At 39.5% G+C, this 17,754-nt stretch overlaps 1 protein-coding gene across 1 annotated transcript in view; it reads left to right on the top strand.

Moving 5' to 3' along the window:
• The window catches only part of grm5a (glutamate receptor, metabotropic 5a), a 66,312-nt gene that overhangs the window by 46,661 nt on the left and 1,897 nt on the right, over positions 1-17,754 (top strand). The window contains exons 6-8 of the mRNA XM_036595816.1: positions 1,343-1,511; positions 3,556-3,682; positions 14,217-15,156. Coding sequence (XP_036451709.1) covers positions 1,343-1,511; positions 3,556-3,682; positions 14,217-15,156 — 1,236 coding nt within the window. The remainder of the gene's footprint in view (positions 1-1,342; positions 1,512-3,555; positions 3,683-14,216; positions 15,157-17,754) is intronic.

Below are 17,754 nucleotides of genomic sequence, written 5' to 3'. Positions count from 1 at the left end.
GAACCAAATGGCACTTTGATTAAAACTGCTTCTAACTAGTAAAATAAGATGGCAAAATCCAAATTTTTTCTTAACCAAAATGCTAAATTACATCTTTCATCTTTTGATCTAGTCAAAAATGTCCAGTATCCATTTGGTTTTATCTTAGATGAGTTGATATATTTTATAACTTTTATATTATATGTACATACTTTAATTTAGATTTTATATTACCTACCTAGCTTGGAATTAATGACAATGAGCTCAGAATTAGTCATTACCTTCCACTCGAGCTGCATTGGCTAACGTTCTAATTTATCATGGATGTTTTAATTTGAGCTCACTGATGGAAATTTTTAACAAAAAACGTGAATTTGCAAAAATATCAATTGCAGCTTTGAGAAAATTAGAAAGCAAACCACGACTTTTCTTGCCAGTTGTGATGTTTCTTGGCTGCTTTCATGTTCCAAACACACCAACTGTGTTACCCTGTGTTACCATGGAGACTTGGTAGCTGAGACTTAGTGGGCGGACTTTGCTGCACCATCACTTTCCATTGGCTGAATGTGCTGTGGGTTGAATGTGAGGTGCATTTAACAGACACTTTTGAAAACAGCAAAACAACTATACACGATTTTCCTTTGAACATAGTTCTTCAAAATCTGAGCTGGAACGCTGTTCAGTCCCGGCTTTTACTCCCAGGATGTGGTTCCTATGCGTTCCGGGCCGTTTTTACCCCTGGATATCAGAGCTTACAAACACTTTTTGCAGCCAGCTATGTCTTTCTGTTCTTGTTTTAGGAATTTTCACCCAATCTTGCAAGCAATTCTGTGATATTCTTAGGCCAGCTAAGATAACATATACACAGCATGTTTAAAATCACAGCTGTTTAGAGATTATGTTTATTTCTTTTAAATTAAAAAATCAATAACATGTAATTCGGACAGGTGTGCCCAAACTTTTGCATAGACCTGTGGATACTCAAAGAACCATTTGAATGTATTGATGGTTCTTTGTATGGTTAAATACATCATCTTTATTATGCAAAGCGTGGTGTTCAGGGTTCTTTAGAGAACCCATTTTTTGCTGCAGAAGTCTTATTTTCTTCTCTTCAATTCAAAAATCAACAAATCATGTAATTTGGCTGGGGTGCCTAAACCTTTGCATGTATGTACGCTTATACATGTGCTTATATGCATGTCATTGTCATAAGTAAATGAACAGAAACAGTTCAGAATCACTCAGAATAGAATCAAATCACATGACCTTCCTTCTCCTATACAGAGACCATTTCAGAGACACGCCGTTTTCTTAACGGTTCTGTGTTTAACATGGCCATGTTCGTATATGCGTTCGCTTTTAGATATGAGATCATGAACTTTAAACAGATGAGTGAGGAAGATTACAGCTACATCCATGTGGGCAGCTGGGATAACAGAGGGCTGAAGATGGACGATGAGGAGATTTGGGCCAACAGCAGCGCCATCATCCGCTCCGTCTGCAGCGACCCCTGTGAGAAAGCTCAGATTAAGGTGAGAAAAGTTGTGATTGAAGGTGTAAATCTCTGACCTCACGATGATTCAGTGCATTTTTAATCATGAAACGTTTACTCAGGCATCTTCCTTAACTTTCCCAATATCCTTTTCTGAGCTGAGAAGGAAGAAAAATAGGAAAAGGTTAATTCCATAAATATGACACTGGGGCAGTTTTCCCAATCAGATAAAGTCTTGAGAAAATGAGAAATTATAAATCCCTTTGATCTGCAGCCCTCTATTACCAGCAGGTAAGCAGCCTAGCCAATGCAGCTCTCAGGCATTCACTAAACTGTAAAAAAGCTGCGGTAAATTTAGAGAAATGCTTCCTTAAATTCAGCAGATTGCTGTGAAAAATAGGTGCGTTCTTGTAGACACAGCTCCAGCTACATGTTAAAGAGGTTAAAATACTGGATTTTACAGTGATTAGTCGTTATTTGCAGCACATTTAGGGAGTGTGACTGTTAGTTACTGCAGTTTTGAGCAGTCTGTCTTTGAATGTGGTAGCATTGGGAGTGGAGCTTCCAAGCATCCTTTGCAGTTTTCCTAGTTTCAGTTAACGGTACGTCAATTCTAGCCTTCATAACTTCATAACTTCAGAACGATTCAAACATGATCCACATATCAGGACATTCAGCAGACCCGCTACTAACTAGCATGACTTCATCGAGTTGTGACGTCAGCATCAGTGAGCAATTCGGCTTGGAAAATCACCCAAAATCCTGATATTATCCAACAAAGGGTTAAAACAGTGACATGATTCACACATCAGATCACTCATCAGACTCTGCCTCACCATCCAGAGTGATTTCATTCACCTGTGACCGTCCATCAGCCAGAAATCCAGCTCCAAAACCACCCAAACACACTCGCTACTGTTATGTTACATCTCTGCTTTTAGTCTTCATATTATAAACAAAGGGCTTTCGGTTTACATTGATTTTGAGTATTAAAATCTGATATTAAATATGAAACTCAATTTATAATTAAAAATAAAGCCTGTCTTGCTGTGTATCAGAGTTTTAGGACTCAGCATGAATCCAAGAGGACAGAAAATCAATAAAAACATGTCTCCCTTATACTAATTATGTATTTCTACTCATAATAACCAATAGAATGAATCAACATCAGAATTATTGCACTTTCAGCTCACAGACACTCCAGATGAGCAATTTCTGAAAAGATAACTTCAACTGCACTTGTTTTCAAGATCTCTTTAATTTAAAAAATACTAAATTTAGCAGCCGCTGGGTAAATTTTTGATCAGAAATGACCCAAATTCATAAAGATATCACATTTCTGTCAGCATTAACATGTCAAACAATGGCATATCTGAGCAGCCCAGAGTCTCCTGATAATAACAACAGTGTGACTGTCACATGTAAATACTTTATAATTGCAATTGTAACTGACCCAAAAAATACCAATAAAAGTCCCCAAAAATTTAGGTTTCTAAGCGTTAATAAGCTTTTATTTTTTATCTTTAGGTCCTTTTCATATGGGTTTATTGTGTAAACCATGAAGATGTTTTGTGTTTCAGTTAACTAATTCATATAAAATAGACACTGAGTGTCTAAAGACTCAAGCTTTGTGATCTGGCCTGTAACTGTCATAACGTCTTGTGTGTCTGATGTGTGCTTGCTAAACAGTCTTGTAATTACTAATTATAAATAATATTCAATTATCATAATTAACTGTCATCCAATCTGAAAACAAGTCCCTCTCTGGCTAAACTGTAATTGAGTCAAAGGCAGTTGCTTTTCTTCACACATATACTTGTGCAGAAGTTAAAGGATCATAAATAAAATCCACCAAATTGTTGCTTAAGAACATAAAAGTGAGTAAATATAACTATTACTAATGTATCTCTGGTAATATTGCATTTATCAGGATTTTGCTTGCTTTCAGAATCCCAGTTCAGCTAATGAGGAGCTTGATAGCTTGATAACTATTCAGTCAATATTATTTATTTCAAGTCTTTGCCATTAATATTAAATCAATACTGGTTACAGTGCGTTATCACTGAGTTTTCCTCTTATCCAAGGTCATCCGGAAAGGCGAGGTGAGCTGCTGCTGGACCTGCACTCCTTGCAAAGAGAACGAGTTTGTGTTTGATGAGTACACTTGCCGAGCCTGTGAGTTGGGATCCTGGCCAACCGACGATCTCACAGGTGAGTCAACATCTTGCACCAGACAGCATAACCTACAGCAGGAGTTCTAGTTTAGAGCAGCCGTGGCCAAAGGTGGGCAGATTCGCCCAAACACAAAGCCTAGTAAAGATACTGCTTAGTGCTCTTCAATGAAAGGATGATCAGGAGTGAAATAAAGGATCATGTCAAAAACAGTCCAGGTGCTGAATCCTCAGAACACAATGAAATTCAACCCATAAAAGGATCTAATAACCAATGCCAGAGCGGGTGATCAGGAGACTCTGGACCATTCCCGGTAGCATTTTGAGCAGGTTACTATGATGTATAAACTCATGCATAAGCACAAGAAACTATACCTGTTACATTTGTGTAACTGTTACATTTGTAGTAATTTGGGTGGTAAACCAGCTGCCCCATCCTCAAGTAGTGCTGCCCTGGTTTGCTAGTGTAACAGAGGCTTTTACAGTGGATAGAGATTAGATGAAGCTCAAGTTCGCTTCTTATGCTCAGTTCCTTTCTCAACTTAAATGATGTGGCAGTTACATCCAGACAACTGTTGAGCACTAGTGATTGTTAAAAGGATTATCAATAAAATTCACCAAATTGTTTCTTAAGTACATATAAGTGAGTAAATATAACTAATACCGACTTATCTCTGGTAATATTGCATTCATTAGTTTGCTTTAAGAATCCCAGTTTCAGCTAATGAGGAGCTTGATAGCTTGTTAATGATTTAGTCAATATTATTTTGTTCAAGTCTTTGAGCAGAGAAAACACTAAATCTTTAAATAAAGACTGTAATGCAAAGTTGTCTCAACTGAATTTGTGCATTGGGTTTGCTCAGATATGCTATGCTCTTATCTAAGTGATGATAGGTGATATGGCAATATATTGTAATAATAATAATCAGAATCAGAATCAGAATCAGAAGCTTTATTCAAGCTTTATTCAAGCTTTATTGGCCAGGTATGCTTACACATACAAGGAATTTGGTTTTGGTTACAGGAGCTCACAGTGCGCAGTACCAGACAGACATTTACATGTAGTGAATAAAATAAATTAAATATAAAATATAACAAAATAAAATAAAATAAAATATGTCGCCTCACAGCAAGAAGGGCCTGGGTTCGATTCCCGGCCGGGTGACCAGGGTCATTTCTGTGTGGAGTTTGCATGTTCTCCCTGTGTCTGTGTGGGTTTCCTCCGGGTACTCCGGTTTCCTCCCACAGTCCAAAAACATGCAGTCAGGCTGATTGGACGTGCTAAATTGCCCCTAGGTGTGAATGTGTATGTCTGTCTGTCTGCCCTGCGATGGACTGGCGACCTGTCCAGGGTGTATCCTGCCTTCCGCCCAATGACAGCTGGGATAGGCTCCAGCACCCCACCGCGACCCAGAAGGATAAGCGGTTTAGAAGATGGATGGATGGATGGATGCATTCCTAGCATCACTCACACACACAGTCATACCTGTAAACCTTACATTGTGCAAAGTATGGGTCTAAAGTTAAAGTGCTGAGTGCAGCAGCAGTTAAAGGGTGTATAGTGGCAGAGAAAGGGATCAGTGAGGTGACAGTCCGATAGAATGAACACTGGTTTGAGGCGGCAGTTCCAGAGGATGGAGTTGAATTATACTATATACCAGTATTTATGAAGTGCAGCTAGTTAATTCATGATAAACACAATAAAGTCATGATACACTACGCTACGTACTGTCAGTGTTTAAAGAACAAACAGTAACTGCATGTTTGACTAAAAAGACGTTTAGTGGCTTCAGTGTGGTGTAGGTGTCACAAACAGGACATTATGAGTTCAAACTGAATCTAAGAGTGCATAACTGGTCCTGTTTCTCAGTGTAGGAAACTGATTGTCTGTTATATCTATTCTAGTACTTTAGAAAAACAAAATATCACAGTATGTAACATTAAAATGTATTGATAATTTTTTGTTATAATTTCTTTTTTAACTGTAAAATGTAACATATATAACACTATTGATTGTGATCAGTATTATAATCACAACCACAGCAGCTTCGCAGAGGAATTGCCAGTTATGGTTAAAAAAAAAAAGAAAAAGAAAGAAAAAAGGCAAACAAAAAATGTGAACGTTTCATAAATTAGTACAAAGCCTCAAAATTTCAGGCCATTTAATATCCAGGCAGAAAAAAAGGAGGCAGAATTTCAAACAGGCAAGTATGTCCCATTTAAAAATTAGAAACCATAAACAAAGGCACTGGATTTCTTTCATCGAGTCCTTGTAACGTGGTGAGAGACAAAGCAGACAAAGTAGCAGGATACAAGTGCGAGATTGGTGTTTCATTGTTGTCCATGATGAAGGCATTTTAAGCCAAGAACAAAAGGAAACGTTAAACAAGGCAACTAAAGATACTGGAAGAACCAACGGTAACACTTTCTATGAATGTCACGTTTGTAAGCATCTATAAACACATTTATAACATGTTATAATGCCTTCATACGGCATTATGAACATGATTATAAACATTTATAAAAATGAATTACACTGGATTACACTTTATAGCCATGTTTATTATACATTATGAATTGTTAATATAATGCATTATAAATAGTGTTAATAGCATGTTATACTGTCAGTGCTAAAGAAGTCAGTCCCAGCTTGGAGAGCGTAAAGACAAATACCAAGCTAACGGTGGTGTACATTACCTTTCCCACATTGGGTAAAACACTGATGGCAGCTCTAGTTTAAACTCTGACATTTGAAGCCTGTAATGTGCTTTACTGTGTATGTTTTAGTGTTTCAGTAAATCCTTCAGTAAATACTTCAACTTGAAGCCTCACTCTTAACACTGGAGGAGGCTTTAGTACAGTACGCTTCACTTTACTTAGAGCGGACAAATACAACTTATGAGCTCTTATAATTTGTTATGATCAGTACTTATAATGCATCATGTTAACAATTCATAATGCATAATAAACATGGCTATAATATATAATGCATTTTTATAAATATTTATAGCCATGTTTATGATGCCTTATGAAGGCATTATAACATGTTATGAATGTGTTTATAGATGCTTACAAAGGTGACATTCATAGAAAGTGTTACCGAACCAACAAACAGAACTGAGTACAAACGCTAGGAAACTAAGACACAAAACCAGAGCCTGAGAACAAACAATGCCAAGAAAGGTCTAAGACAAACACAAGGGGAGTATAAACTGGGCAACATGATTGAGAAACACCTGGGAATGACTACACGATGGGGCTACAGACAAGACACAGGAGAGAGGCATGACAAAAGGGCAGAGGAAGGGAGGAGCAGGAAAACCAAAACAAAAACATGAGCACATGGACGGAGACATAAGGGAAAACAAAGACAAGAGCAAAGCTGGGCAGGATATTAATGTCCTTTAAAGGGCAACTTCCAATTCATTCTCTTTGAACTCCATGTCAAGCAGGTAAAGTAAACATCATAGTTAAAGCTAACTCCACTCAGTACTCTCTGGGTGATCGGATAGGTGGGACGTTCTGCTGATAAACAACTGATGGGCGCCATCCTGAGTAGGGATGAACTGATATGGGAACTGTGGACCGATGCAAAGACATCTCATATTTTTCATATACACATCTGCCTGAGCTGATACTGACGCCAATACATAAACGTTTATAAAATGTAGAAATTAGAACTAGATCCAGCTGGAATAGCAGATACAATAAATACATAATCAAATATCAGTTTGAAATATTTAACCTTTCCAACTCCTCGGGACCACCGGTGGTTCCAAAACGCACTTCGTCATATTCTTCATAACTTTCATATTTCATAAGCTACATTCTAAAGGTGGGGGTCGTATGAGAGCTGTAACTGTCTTCTTTCCAGTCAAATAGATGGGTGATGTAATTTTAAACCCTTATAATAAACGAAGCTGAACTCTTTTTTTTTCCACAAATCTGGGCTATAAACTATAAACAGATGGCGTCTCTTCAGTGATCTGCTCTGTAAAAACTATTTTTATAAAATAATAAAAATAATACAATAAAATAAAGACCGTCTGAGATTTTTGGCTTTCAGCAGTAAATTGTAATCATATAGCAATATGTGTATCATCATAAAACACATGTTCTGTTAATTTGAGGGGAGCTTTTACAAAAAAAAATAATAATAATAAAATAAAAATTTACATTTATTTCATGCAGTTACTGAATAATTTGCCTTACGATTTGGTCATGGAAATTCAGATGGACAAACCAAAATATACCCTGGAGAATAAGAGGTTAAACATCTGTATGAGAAACAGAAATGACAAAGAGCTTAACTTTTAGTGACTCCTGAATGAACCACATACAGTAAAATGTGTGTCAATAAGGTCTGGAACAGGAGGAGTACCAGCCTCGGATCAGTTGTTGTCATATCCTAATAAACAGAGCCTGGGCCACTAGGATAAACACTCTTACACTGAGATCTTTGATGCAGATGGGCTCTGATATAAGTCTCTAAGTATCTGGGTCAGAGAGACCCACAGCAGACCCACTTCTCCTCCTTCAAAGCTGTATTTTGAGACCACACTAGCTAAATGCCAGAAACAGAGATTTGGACTTGGCAGTGGTCCTTGTCAGAAAGTTCCAGAACGGCTGTCATGGCGAAGCTCTAAAGCAGCGGTCTCTCGGCATGCGGCAGCTCATGGGGGAGCTAGAGTGGTTCTTCGGTCCGCGGAGCTGCTTGCCTTGACAGTCCCGAAGGTAGTCTCCATTACACCTGTCATGTGCTCTGCAGTAACTTCTGGGTCCATTGCAGTTGCCCTATGGAATCAAACAGAATATATTCTGATTGACTCCAGCTTAGCTCACAGCTGGAAAATGCTTGCCCAGTGGTCCAGCACCCATCTGGTCTATTATGAATCACGTGTGGGCAGTCATATGATTTAACAGAGAGAAATATCGGTTTTCCATTTGAAATGGCCACACTCTGGGAAACACTGATTCCTGTGTGATGGTGCATTGAAAACAAAAGAGACCAAAAATAATAGGTCAGCTGTTGTCTATGAGGGAATTAGGACCGTATAGTCTGGCTCTGGCACATGGTAAACGTTTCATGCAACTTAATTTCCATGCAACTTGACAGCTACATAAAGCAGTTCAAAAACAAAGCTGCACACAACACATTTGATTTCACTAGATTAGTTAGAACAGTGGCTCTTAAACGGGTCCTCAGGGACCCCCAGACGATCCACACTTTTGCATCAACCCAACTCTCAATGCATACAGATAGAGCGAAAATGTGGACTGCCTGGGGTCCATGAGGACCAGTTTAACCCTTTAAATGGCCAAGGCCTACCAGCAGGCCCAAACCTTCCTTGCACACTTCTATAACCTCAGAATAGGTCAGCCAGTTTGCACTGAAGTCACTGTAGTTACTAATTACGGAGTAGAAAATTAGAGATCTGCTCAACTTAAAATCACATAGTAACTGATTACATGGCTTTTCTTGAGTTGACTCAACTTTGAGTTCACCCAACTCAAACTTCAAAGTCAAAAATTCTCCCAGATACTGTTTCTAGGTCTGCATTTCAGTTAGATAAACAAAACTGAATCTGCATTTTTTAACTCAACTTCCCAGCTACCCAACGCTCCTTCTAACAGTCCAATCTGGCATTTTTCTTTTCGGGCTTCTATATATGGAAGACAGTTGTGGCATTGCTGGGATTCAAACTCACAACCTCCTGATGTTGGGATGAATTATTAGAAAAAATCTGAGTAACTACACATGTTCCAGAGTGGTGCAGTGGACTAAGCCATCACCCCAACAGGAGGTTGTGAGTTTGAACCTCAGCAATGCCATACCCAAGAGGAAAAAACGTCTAGCAGGATTGTATGATAGAAGGAGTCCTGGCTAGTGGAGTAAATGATTATAAAAAGTTAACTTATTTACCTTTCTGAGATGCAGAACGCAAAAATTAAGAGTACTTTTGACTCAACTAAGAAGTTTGAGTTGGGTGAACTCTTGCATTTTAGGGGTTTCACAAATTAGCAGCTCATATTTTTTGATCCACTGTATCATTTCACTATAAAAAAGTCATCTGTGATGTGTTATTTACATTTATTTGCAGCCTTTTTATCATCTGTGCATAATATTTCTGGCTGTGACCCCTGTTCTTTTTCCTCTGTCTATATTTCGAAAATATTTTATTTGCAAAGCCCACTGTAGCTGCTTTTGCACCTAACATTAAAATCACCTTAAACGAAATATCTATTAAATTCACTTTCGTTTTCCCTGACCGTAATCCTGGTTGTAACCCTAACCTCAACCAAAAACCTAATACTTACCTTAGCTCTGGTCCTAAACTTAACCCCTGTCCTAATCCTAACCCTAACCCTAACACAGTTGGGAATTAACAGACAGTTTGCTGATACACCACTATAGATAATCTATTAGGGGCCACCCAAATGAAGTGGGGCCCCATCTTCTATCCATCTGTCTGTCTATCTATGACTCTTAACAATATATTTGACTTTCTAATGCATTCTGCGTATATTAGGCCATTGATAAATGGATGTTTAAGTAGCCATTAGCATTGTACTTGATGCCTCGCTCAGCACTGCAGGTTCTCTGCATCTCTCTCTCCACTTCTGTAATAATCTTCATCCTTTGTGTTCTGCATAAAATTAGGGAAGCAACAAAAGAAGAGAACATGAATAATCTAATCACATAGATGGTAACAGGAAGTTAACAAAGCAGATAGAGTGGCACAAACAGCTGTTAGCGTTAGCTGGTTACAGATACGTTAACTATGAGAAACATGCTTGTTTGTTGTCGTGGCTCAATTAACTGACAAAGTGAAAGACTTCCAACCCAGGAAGATCATCTTTTCAACCGTCCAGTTAGACGTTTCCTGTTTTATTCTCTTACCTACTGATCTGGTGAAATCAAGCATTTAAAATGATGTCGTTCTCTTCTTTACCTTATCTGAGGGGTATGCGGAGCGAGATCTGGGCATGAACAGAAGTCGAGCATACTCTAGGCTTACTAGGCTTGACATCTCCATTAAGTTTATCTGTGAGACTTATCTTACACCAGTTCGCCTCCATAAGATCTCCTCAGACTGCTCAAATCTTTGCTTCACATGTAAATAGGAAAGAGGTACATATATGCACTGTTTTTGGTCATGTGACAAGATACAATTTTACTGAAAGGGGATCCACTGTGAGCTCGAAAAAATATTGAAGTTTCACCTGGTCTTTTCTCCTGCTTTGTTCCTATTAAACTTTGATATGGAATCTGTACCTGACTATAAAACAAAGCACCTGTTTTTTATATCAGTATCTTTGGCCAAGAAATGTATTTTACTTTTGTGATCAACTCCTCAGGTTCCATCTGTTGATCTCTGGTTGTCCCAAATTACAACAGTGCTTCCATTAGAGCAACTGACCTACAACTTAAATCAGAAAATGTATAAGTTCTGGCAAATTTGGCAATTGTTAATATCTTACCTTGAGGCACCGTTCTAAATAGTCAATTTCTTCCCTTTTTTTCCTCCCTCCCTCCTTTACTCAATCATGTCCACTGTTAACCATGAGTATGTATGTCCTGTAAATCTGATTGTATGTGCAAATAAAATGTTAATTATAAAAATTATCATTCATCATGATCATGTTTTGATTGGCTGTTTTAAACATTTCTCATTACTTTTGGATGGTTGCAATTGTTGCGGCTGAGTTTCAAACAAGTTGCAGGACACCTTATGCAACTCAAGTGAAATGTAGTTTAATGTTAGCTTCAAGCAACTTTATGAAACTTTCACCAAAAAGCCTCCTAAATGGTTCTTGACCTGTATGTATGGTTAAAGAAACTTGTATTGGTGCAGATCCTTCGCATTATGCAGAGAAGAAGGTTCTTCATGGTCAAACATTCTAATTTCCAAGATGGTTCTTTAAAGAACTATTCATTGAAAAGGTTCTTTAGAGAAACAAAAGTGCTTCTTTTGTGGCAGTGATCCAAATAAGGCACCTTTTTAACAGCACACAGCTGCAGGGAAAAGAGAATATTGTTTTGGATAAGCACAGGGATATCAGGCATAGGCTTACCCTATGCATTTTCTCCACAGCTTTGGAGGAGGAAATTGTTTTGGCTGGGCTCAAGAAGGCATGCCACAGGCTTAGCGGTGTTATCAGCTTATCACAAACAAATCCATATTCCATAACTTTAACTGAGCGGTTTATGGCAGTTTTTGGAGTACTTTGGGAGTCTCAGCAGATTATGGCAGTTTTTGTACACCCTCAAGTGAGATTGGTACACAGCCAACAAGCTCCCTAGAATCAACATTTTAAAAAGAGATTAGGGAGAAGACAATGGCTCTGTGTCGTACAAAGCAAAAACAGCAACACGTAGACATTTCCATTCGGTGCTCAACGGCTTAGACAGATAATGGTGCAAAGAAAAGATAAATGCAGGATTAAACACCGGCCCGAGGGGCTGGCGCTCTGCTGTTAGAGCACGAGCAAAGACTCAACAAAAGGTGGGGACAAATGTTTGACAATAAACGATCAATTGCAACAACTTATCATGACTTAATTTGTGCCAAAAATGGTTCTGCGCAAAGGTCAGAGACCACACTTTTATTTCATTTCCAGTCAAAATGGTCAATAAGTACCACTAATTCATTTTTCAGCTTCAGAAAAAAAAAAAACAGAAAACTTGTATTTAATAGAAAATTACACAGAGGCCTCAACAACTTCATATCACATTTTCAGCATGTAGTGTGTTTATACTTTGCCTTTATTACAGCTTCCTTTTTTTTTTTCAAAGAAATCTACAGGGATATTTTTACCCACCTCTAAAGTTCTGAGAACCCTTAACTGCTGTTAGATGCACTTTCACTTCTGACAATCCAAATATGTCCAAATTAGACTCATCAGTCCATGAAAACGTACTAGACATTCTAGTTGTCCAGTTTCAGTGTTCTAGTCCAAATTTTCTTTTTTTTACTATTTTTTTATTATTTTTTTCTTTATTTTATTCTATGTTCTTTTCTACACATCCTTTCAGACCCACAGCACTGGGTTGTCTTCTCACGGTGGAAGGATGGACAGAAACACCTGTGGATTTTTCCGGATCTGAAGCTAAAGTGAAGCTTGATTTTCTGTTATGTTTCAAAAACCAAAACTTTCAAAATTGTTTATCTGATTGTGACACTTTTGGACACATGCACAGTTGCTAGGAGTCCCATTTTCTTCATATCTTTTAATAATTTTATGATCTACAATTTTGGAAACTCCTGTTTTTTCATTTTCTACAGAGCCCCGCTGGTGACATCCTGTATAAATAAAAACAATGCGTGGCCACGACTTAGTAAGGCATGATCTCGTTCCCACGCCTTACTACGTGGTATCTTAATTATCTCATTCCCATGCCCTACTAAGTCATGGCCATGCATTAGGATCTCATTCCCACACATTAATATGGTGTAGCAATGCATTATTTTTATTTATACGAGACGTCACCAGGTATTGGTTTTTAAATCAATACAGCCATAACAATTTATGTAAAAATACCAGATGTTTAAAATATCACAAGTGTCCAGCGTAGGGTTCTCATTTAGCAGCTGTAGCCAGTCAGCAGCCTGTCCATGTTGTTCACCATCTCACACACACATATACAAACACACACACACACACACTAACAGCAGGCCATGTAGGAGGAGAACAGAGTGAAGGACACAGCACCTCCACACTTTTACTCCCCGCGGGTTCACCCAACACTACATGTGTAATATAAATGTGTGGGGGGTGAACAGAGTGAAGACACTGAAAATGGGTTATTTTATATGTTCCTCAGAGAAAAATGAGCAAAGGCCAAGAATCTGCGGTTGAAATAATAATAAATTGCATATTTCTTTCTTTTGGTAAACATTTAAACTGGGTCCCACAGACCCCAACACCACACAAGGGTTAAAGGCCATTTGGACAGGAAATTGAATGAATGAAATGGTGGTCTCTGAATTTGCACAGTACTGCAAGCGTATCCTTTGTGCTTCAGAAGATTTCACTGTTGAAATCGAAGCCTTATTAACATTTTCCCACCAAATGGCATTAATGTTGTCTGTATCTGCTGTGTTGTAGTTCCCTTCTGGCAGCGTGAGGGCATCACTATATTTGACTCTCAGTAGGTGGTCCTAGTGGCTTAGCTAAGCTCCTCTCCTCTCGGCCTGCGTAAAACAAACTTGGCACTCTTCCAACCTCCCGTAACCTCGGCTCCTCATCCCCTTCAAAGCGAAGCCACAATGGGAAAAAAAGTGTCATCCCTTTTTATTTGCTCTCTGCTGATGCAAATCACCCGCGCTAAATATATCATCGCTGGTTTATGCCAGCTTCTGATGCATAATGTATGGGGCTCGCTTATTTATTTATTTATTTATTTCTCACTATTGAAGAGTCTCGGGGTGCTGAGTATTCACCGGCAATTTTGACATGAATTGTAAAATAAAATGTGATGATAAATGTTCTTTGTGCAGTTGTCAAATGCATAGTGGCCACTAAGCTAGCGTAGTGATGCCTATTTATGACCAAGCTTTCCTTTCCCTCAGGGTGTGAGCCCATCCCGGTGCATTATCTACAGTGGGGGGACCCCGAGCCCATCGCCGCTGTGGTCTTTGCTTGCCTCGGCCTCCTGGCCACCATCTTGGTGATGCTGATCTTCGTGAGGTTCCATGATACGCCTGTGGTGAAGTCTTCCAGTAGGGAGCTTTGCTTCATCATCCTGGCTGGTATCTGCCTGGGCTACCTCTGCACCTTCTGCCTCATCGCCAAGCCCCATGTGGTGTACTGCTACCTGCAGAGACTGGGCATCGGCCTCTCCCCTGCCATGAGCTACTCTGCTCTGGTCACCAAGACCAACCGCATTGCCCGGATCCTGGCTGGCAGCAAGAAGAAGATCTGCACCAAGAAGCCTCGTTTCATGAGTGCCTGTGCCCAGTTGGTGATAGCTTTCATCCTCATCCTCCTCCAGCTGGCCATCATCGTGGCACTTTTCATCATGGAGCCGCCTCAGGTGATCTACGATTACCCGTCCATCCGTGAGGTACACCTTATCTGCAACACCACCACACTGGGGGTCGTGGCGCCACTGGGCTACAACGGGTTGCTCATCCTCAGCTGTACCTTCTACGCCTTCAAGACCCGAAATGTTCCCGCCAACTTCAATGAAGCCAAGTACATCGCCTTCACCATGTACACCACCTGCATCATCTGGCTGGCCTTCGTGCCCATCTACTTCGGCTCCAACTACAAGATCATCACCATGTGCTTTTCGGTCAGTCTCAGTGCCACCACGGCTTTGTGCTGCATGTTCGCACCAAAGGTCTACATCATGCTGGCCAAACCAGAGCGCAATGTACGCAGCGCGTTCACCACCTCCACAGTAGTGAGGATGCACGTGGGTGATGGCAAGTCCGCCTCAGCCGCTAGCCGCTCCAGCAGCTTGGCTAACCTGTGGAGACGCCGTGGCTCAGGAACAGACAATGTCAGGTCAGTTATTATGCTATAATGTACTGTTCAGACACATGCAGCATCTATTATTCAAGTTGCCACATGTTACATACACTGATCAGTCATAACTACGCTGTTTCTACGCTCATTGTCCATTTTATCAGCTCCACTTACTATATAGGTGCACTTTGTAGTTCTACAGTTACAGACTGTAGTCCATCTGTTCTCTGCATACTTTGTTAGCCCCCTTTTACCCTGTTCTTCAGTGGTCAGGACCCCCATAGACCCTCATAGAGCAGGTCTATTTGAAGGTGGATCATTCTTAACACTGCAGTAACACTGACGTGGTGGTGGTGTGTTAATGTGTGTTGTGCTGGTCTGAGTGGATCAGACACAGCAGTGCTGCTGGAGTTTTTAAACAATATCCAGTCAACAGCGTCCTGTGGGCAGCGTCCTGTGACCGCTGATGAAGGACTAGAGGATGACCAACACAAACTGAGCAGCAGCAGATGAGCTATCGTCTCTGACTTTACATCTACAAGGTGGACTGACAAGGTAGCAGTGTCTAATAGAGCGGACAGTGAGTGGACACAGTGTTTAAAAACTCCAGCAGCACTGCTGTGTCTGATCCACTCGTACCAGAACAACACACACTAACACACCACCACCACATCAGTTTTACTGCAGAGCTGAGAATGATCCACCACCCAAATAGTACCTGCTCAGATGAACTACAGTCTGTAATTGTAGAACTACAAAGTGCACCTATATAGTAAGTGGAGCTGATAAACTGGACAATGAGCGTAGAAACAAGGAGGTGGTCATAATGTTATGCCTGATCGGTGTATATTGCTGTCTATATGTAACAGGACTGCAACACACTGGATTTGAAAGAAAAGAACATCTTTTAAAGTTAAAGTGTAGAATATCTGCTTCATATCAAGGCTGTCTGTATTAGAGGTGGCATGGACTAGACTAATAAATCCACAAGTGATGAAAACAAACTTGGAGTGCTGGTTGGCAAACACACAAGCATATCTTGTTTACTTGATACCTACACAATTCAGGAAAATGGGATTTCATGAATGTTTCCCGGTTTCCCAGTTCATCAGCTACGTCTATACCTCACTCTTAAAGGCTTATTGGTAAGTAGAGATGCAATGGCTTACTGCTGGCATTTAGCTTGAAAAAAAAAGTTTCCCAGTGGATAGTGCACAGACAAGAGCCAGTTTAAATTCTCTTGAGAGGTGAGTTTCTGAGAGCTGTGGTGATTTTAGCACGCAGTTTACATCAGACAGTCGGTGTACTTCTGTGGGCGAAGTGCATAAGGCTGAAACTCCAACTGTAGCATCTGCTGCTAGAGCAAGCCCCTACTAAAATACTTTTTACAGATGTTCAGAACATTCACCCTTTAATGTCCTCACCAAGAAAAAATCAATTGAATTTTTTTTTTGTATTTTTTATTTGTTTGGGGCAATAATAAAAACAATTGTTGGTTTTTAATTCGTTTTTTGACCCCACAGTTTCATGTCTACCAAATGGTAGAGATGGCATTTTGTGGCATATATATATATATATATATATATATATAGTGACTCAAAATGTGCTCTACCAAATGCTTGAGCAGAACATCAAAGGGTTGAAAAAAATGGTAATGGTGACCAATTGACTACTTTTTTTTAAATGACTAGTCAGCTAGTAAAATCTAATAGTTACGTGACCCTAATCGGTATATAAACTGAGTAATCAAACAAATTAATCTTACATAGAATCATGCTCGGCAACTGGCTGCAAATCCTTTGGAATTTGGTCTGTATTATCCTGGTGATGCTCAGTTAGGCATGCAATCCAGTCGTTTTAAGTTTCGGCTTCTTTGAAGAGCTATCCGGCCTTAGTCTAGTCTTCAGTAAGTGAAAAGCAGGCTCAGTAGGGTTTAGATCAGATGACTAACTTGGCCAGAAAAGACCATTGTGACTTACCACAATGAAATACTCCATAGCTGTCTTGCAGTTTGTTTCAGGTCACTGTATTACTCCGAGATAAAAGTTTATCCAGTGTTGAGGCATACGGTTGGGTCTGGGCAGTTTAAGATCATCAGACTTCAACCAGCTGCTCCCATTGGCAGTCATATTATCAATAAAGTCCACTGAATTAATTTTGACTCACTTTACTGAAGGGTTGTGTTTATAAGGCTACATGACATCTACATAAGCTTTCATGACATCTAACATAAACATATTTAAACATTTACAGAGGCTTGCTTCAACAAAAGTCAGGTGTCATTACACTTTCTGGGGTTTTTAAAAAATGACAAAAGCAGCTCTAATGACAACGGATTCTTGTTGAATTAAGGCTTTGTAGATGTTTATGTAGATGTATGCCAGTTATGTAGATGTATAACCCTTCGGTAAAGTGTTACCAGCTTTTTATGCACTTTATTCGGCCTGCTTTACTGGCACTGGCCCTTGTTTGAACCTTATATTAAGAGATAACAACAGACTACAGATGCAAACAAAAATGCAAATGTGAACAAAACTGAGTACAAGTACTTTTCTGGACTAAATTACAGCCCAGTCAGTAGGGCTTGTCCACTGAAGGTCCATTTTAGGTAGTATCAGTTGTGATAATAATCAGAAG

The sequence above is a fragment of the Colossoma macropomum genome, unplaced genomic scaffold (genome assembly GCF_904425465.1).
Source record: "Colossoma macropomum unplaced genomic scaffold, Colossoma_macropomum, whole genome shotgun sequence".
NCBI classification, from domain to species: Eukaryota; Metazoa; Chordata; class Actinopteri; order Characiformes; family Serrasalmidae; genus Colossoma; species Colossoma macropomum.
This window is presented reverse-complemented; position numbering and strand designations above follow the sequence as displayed.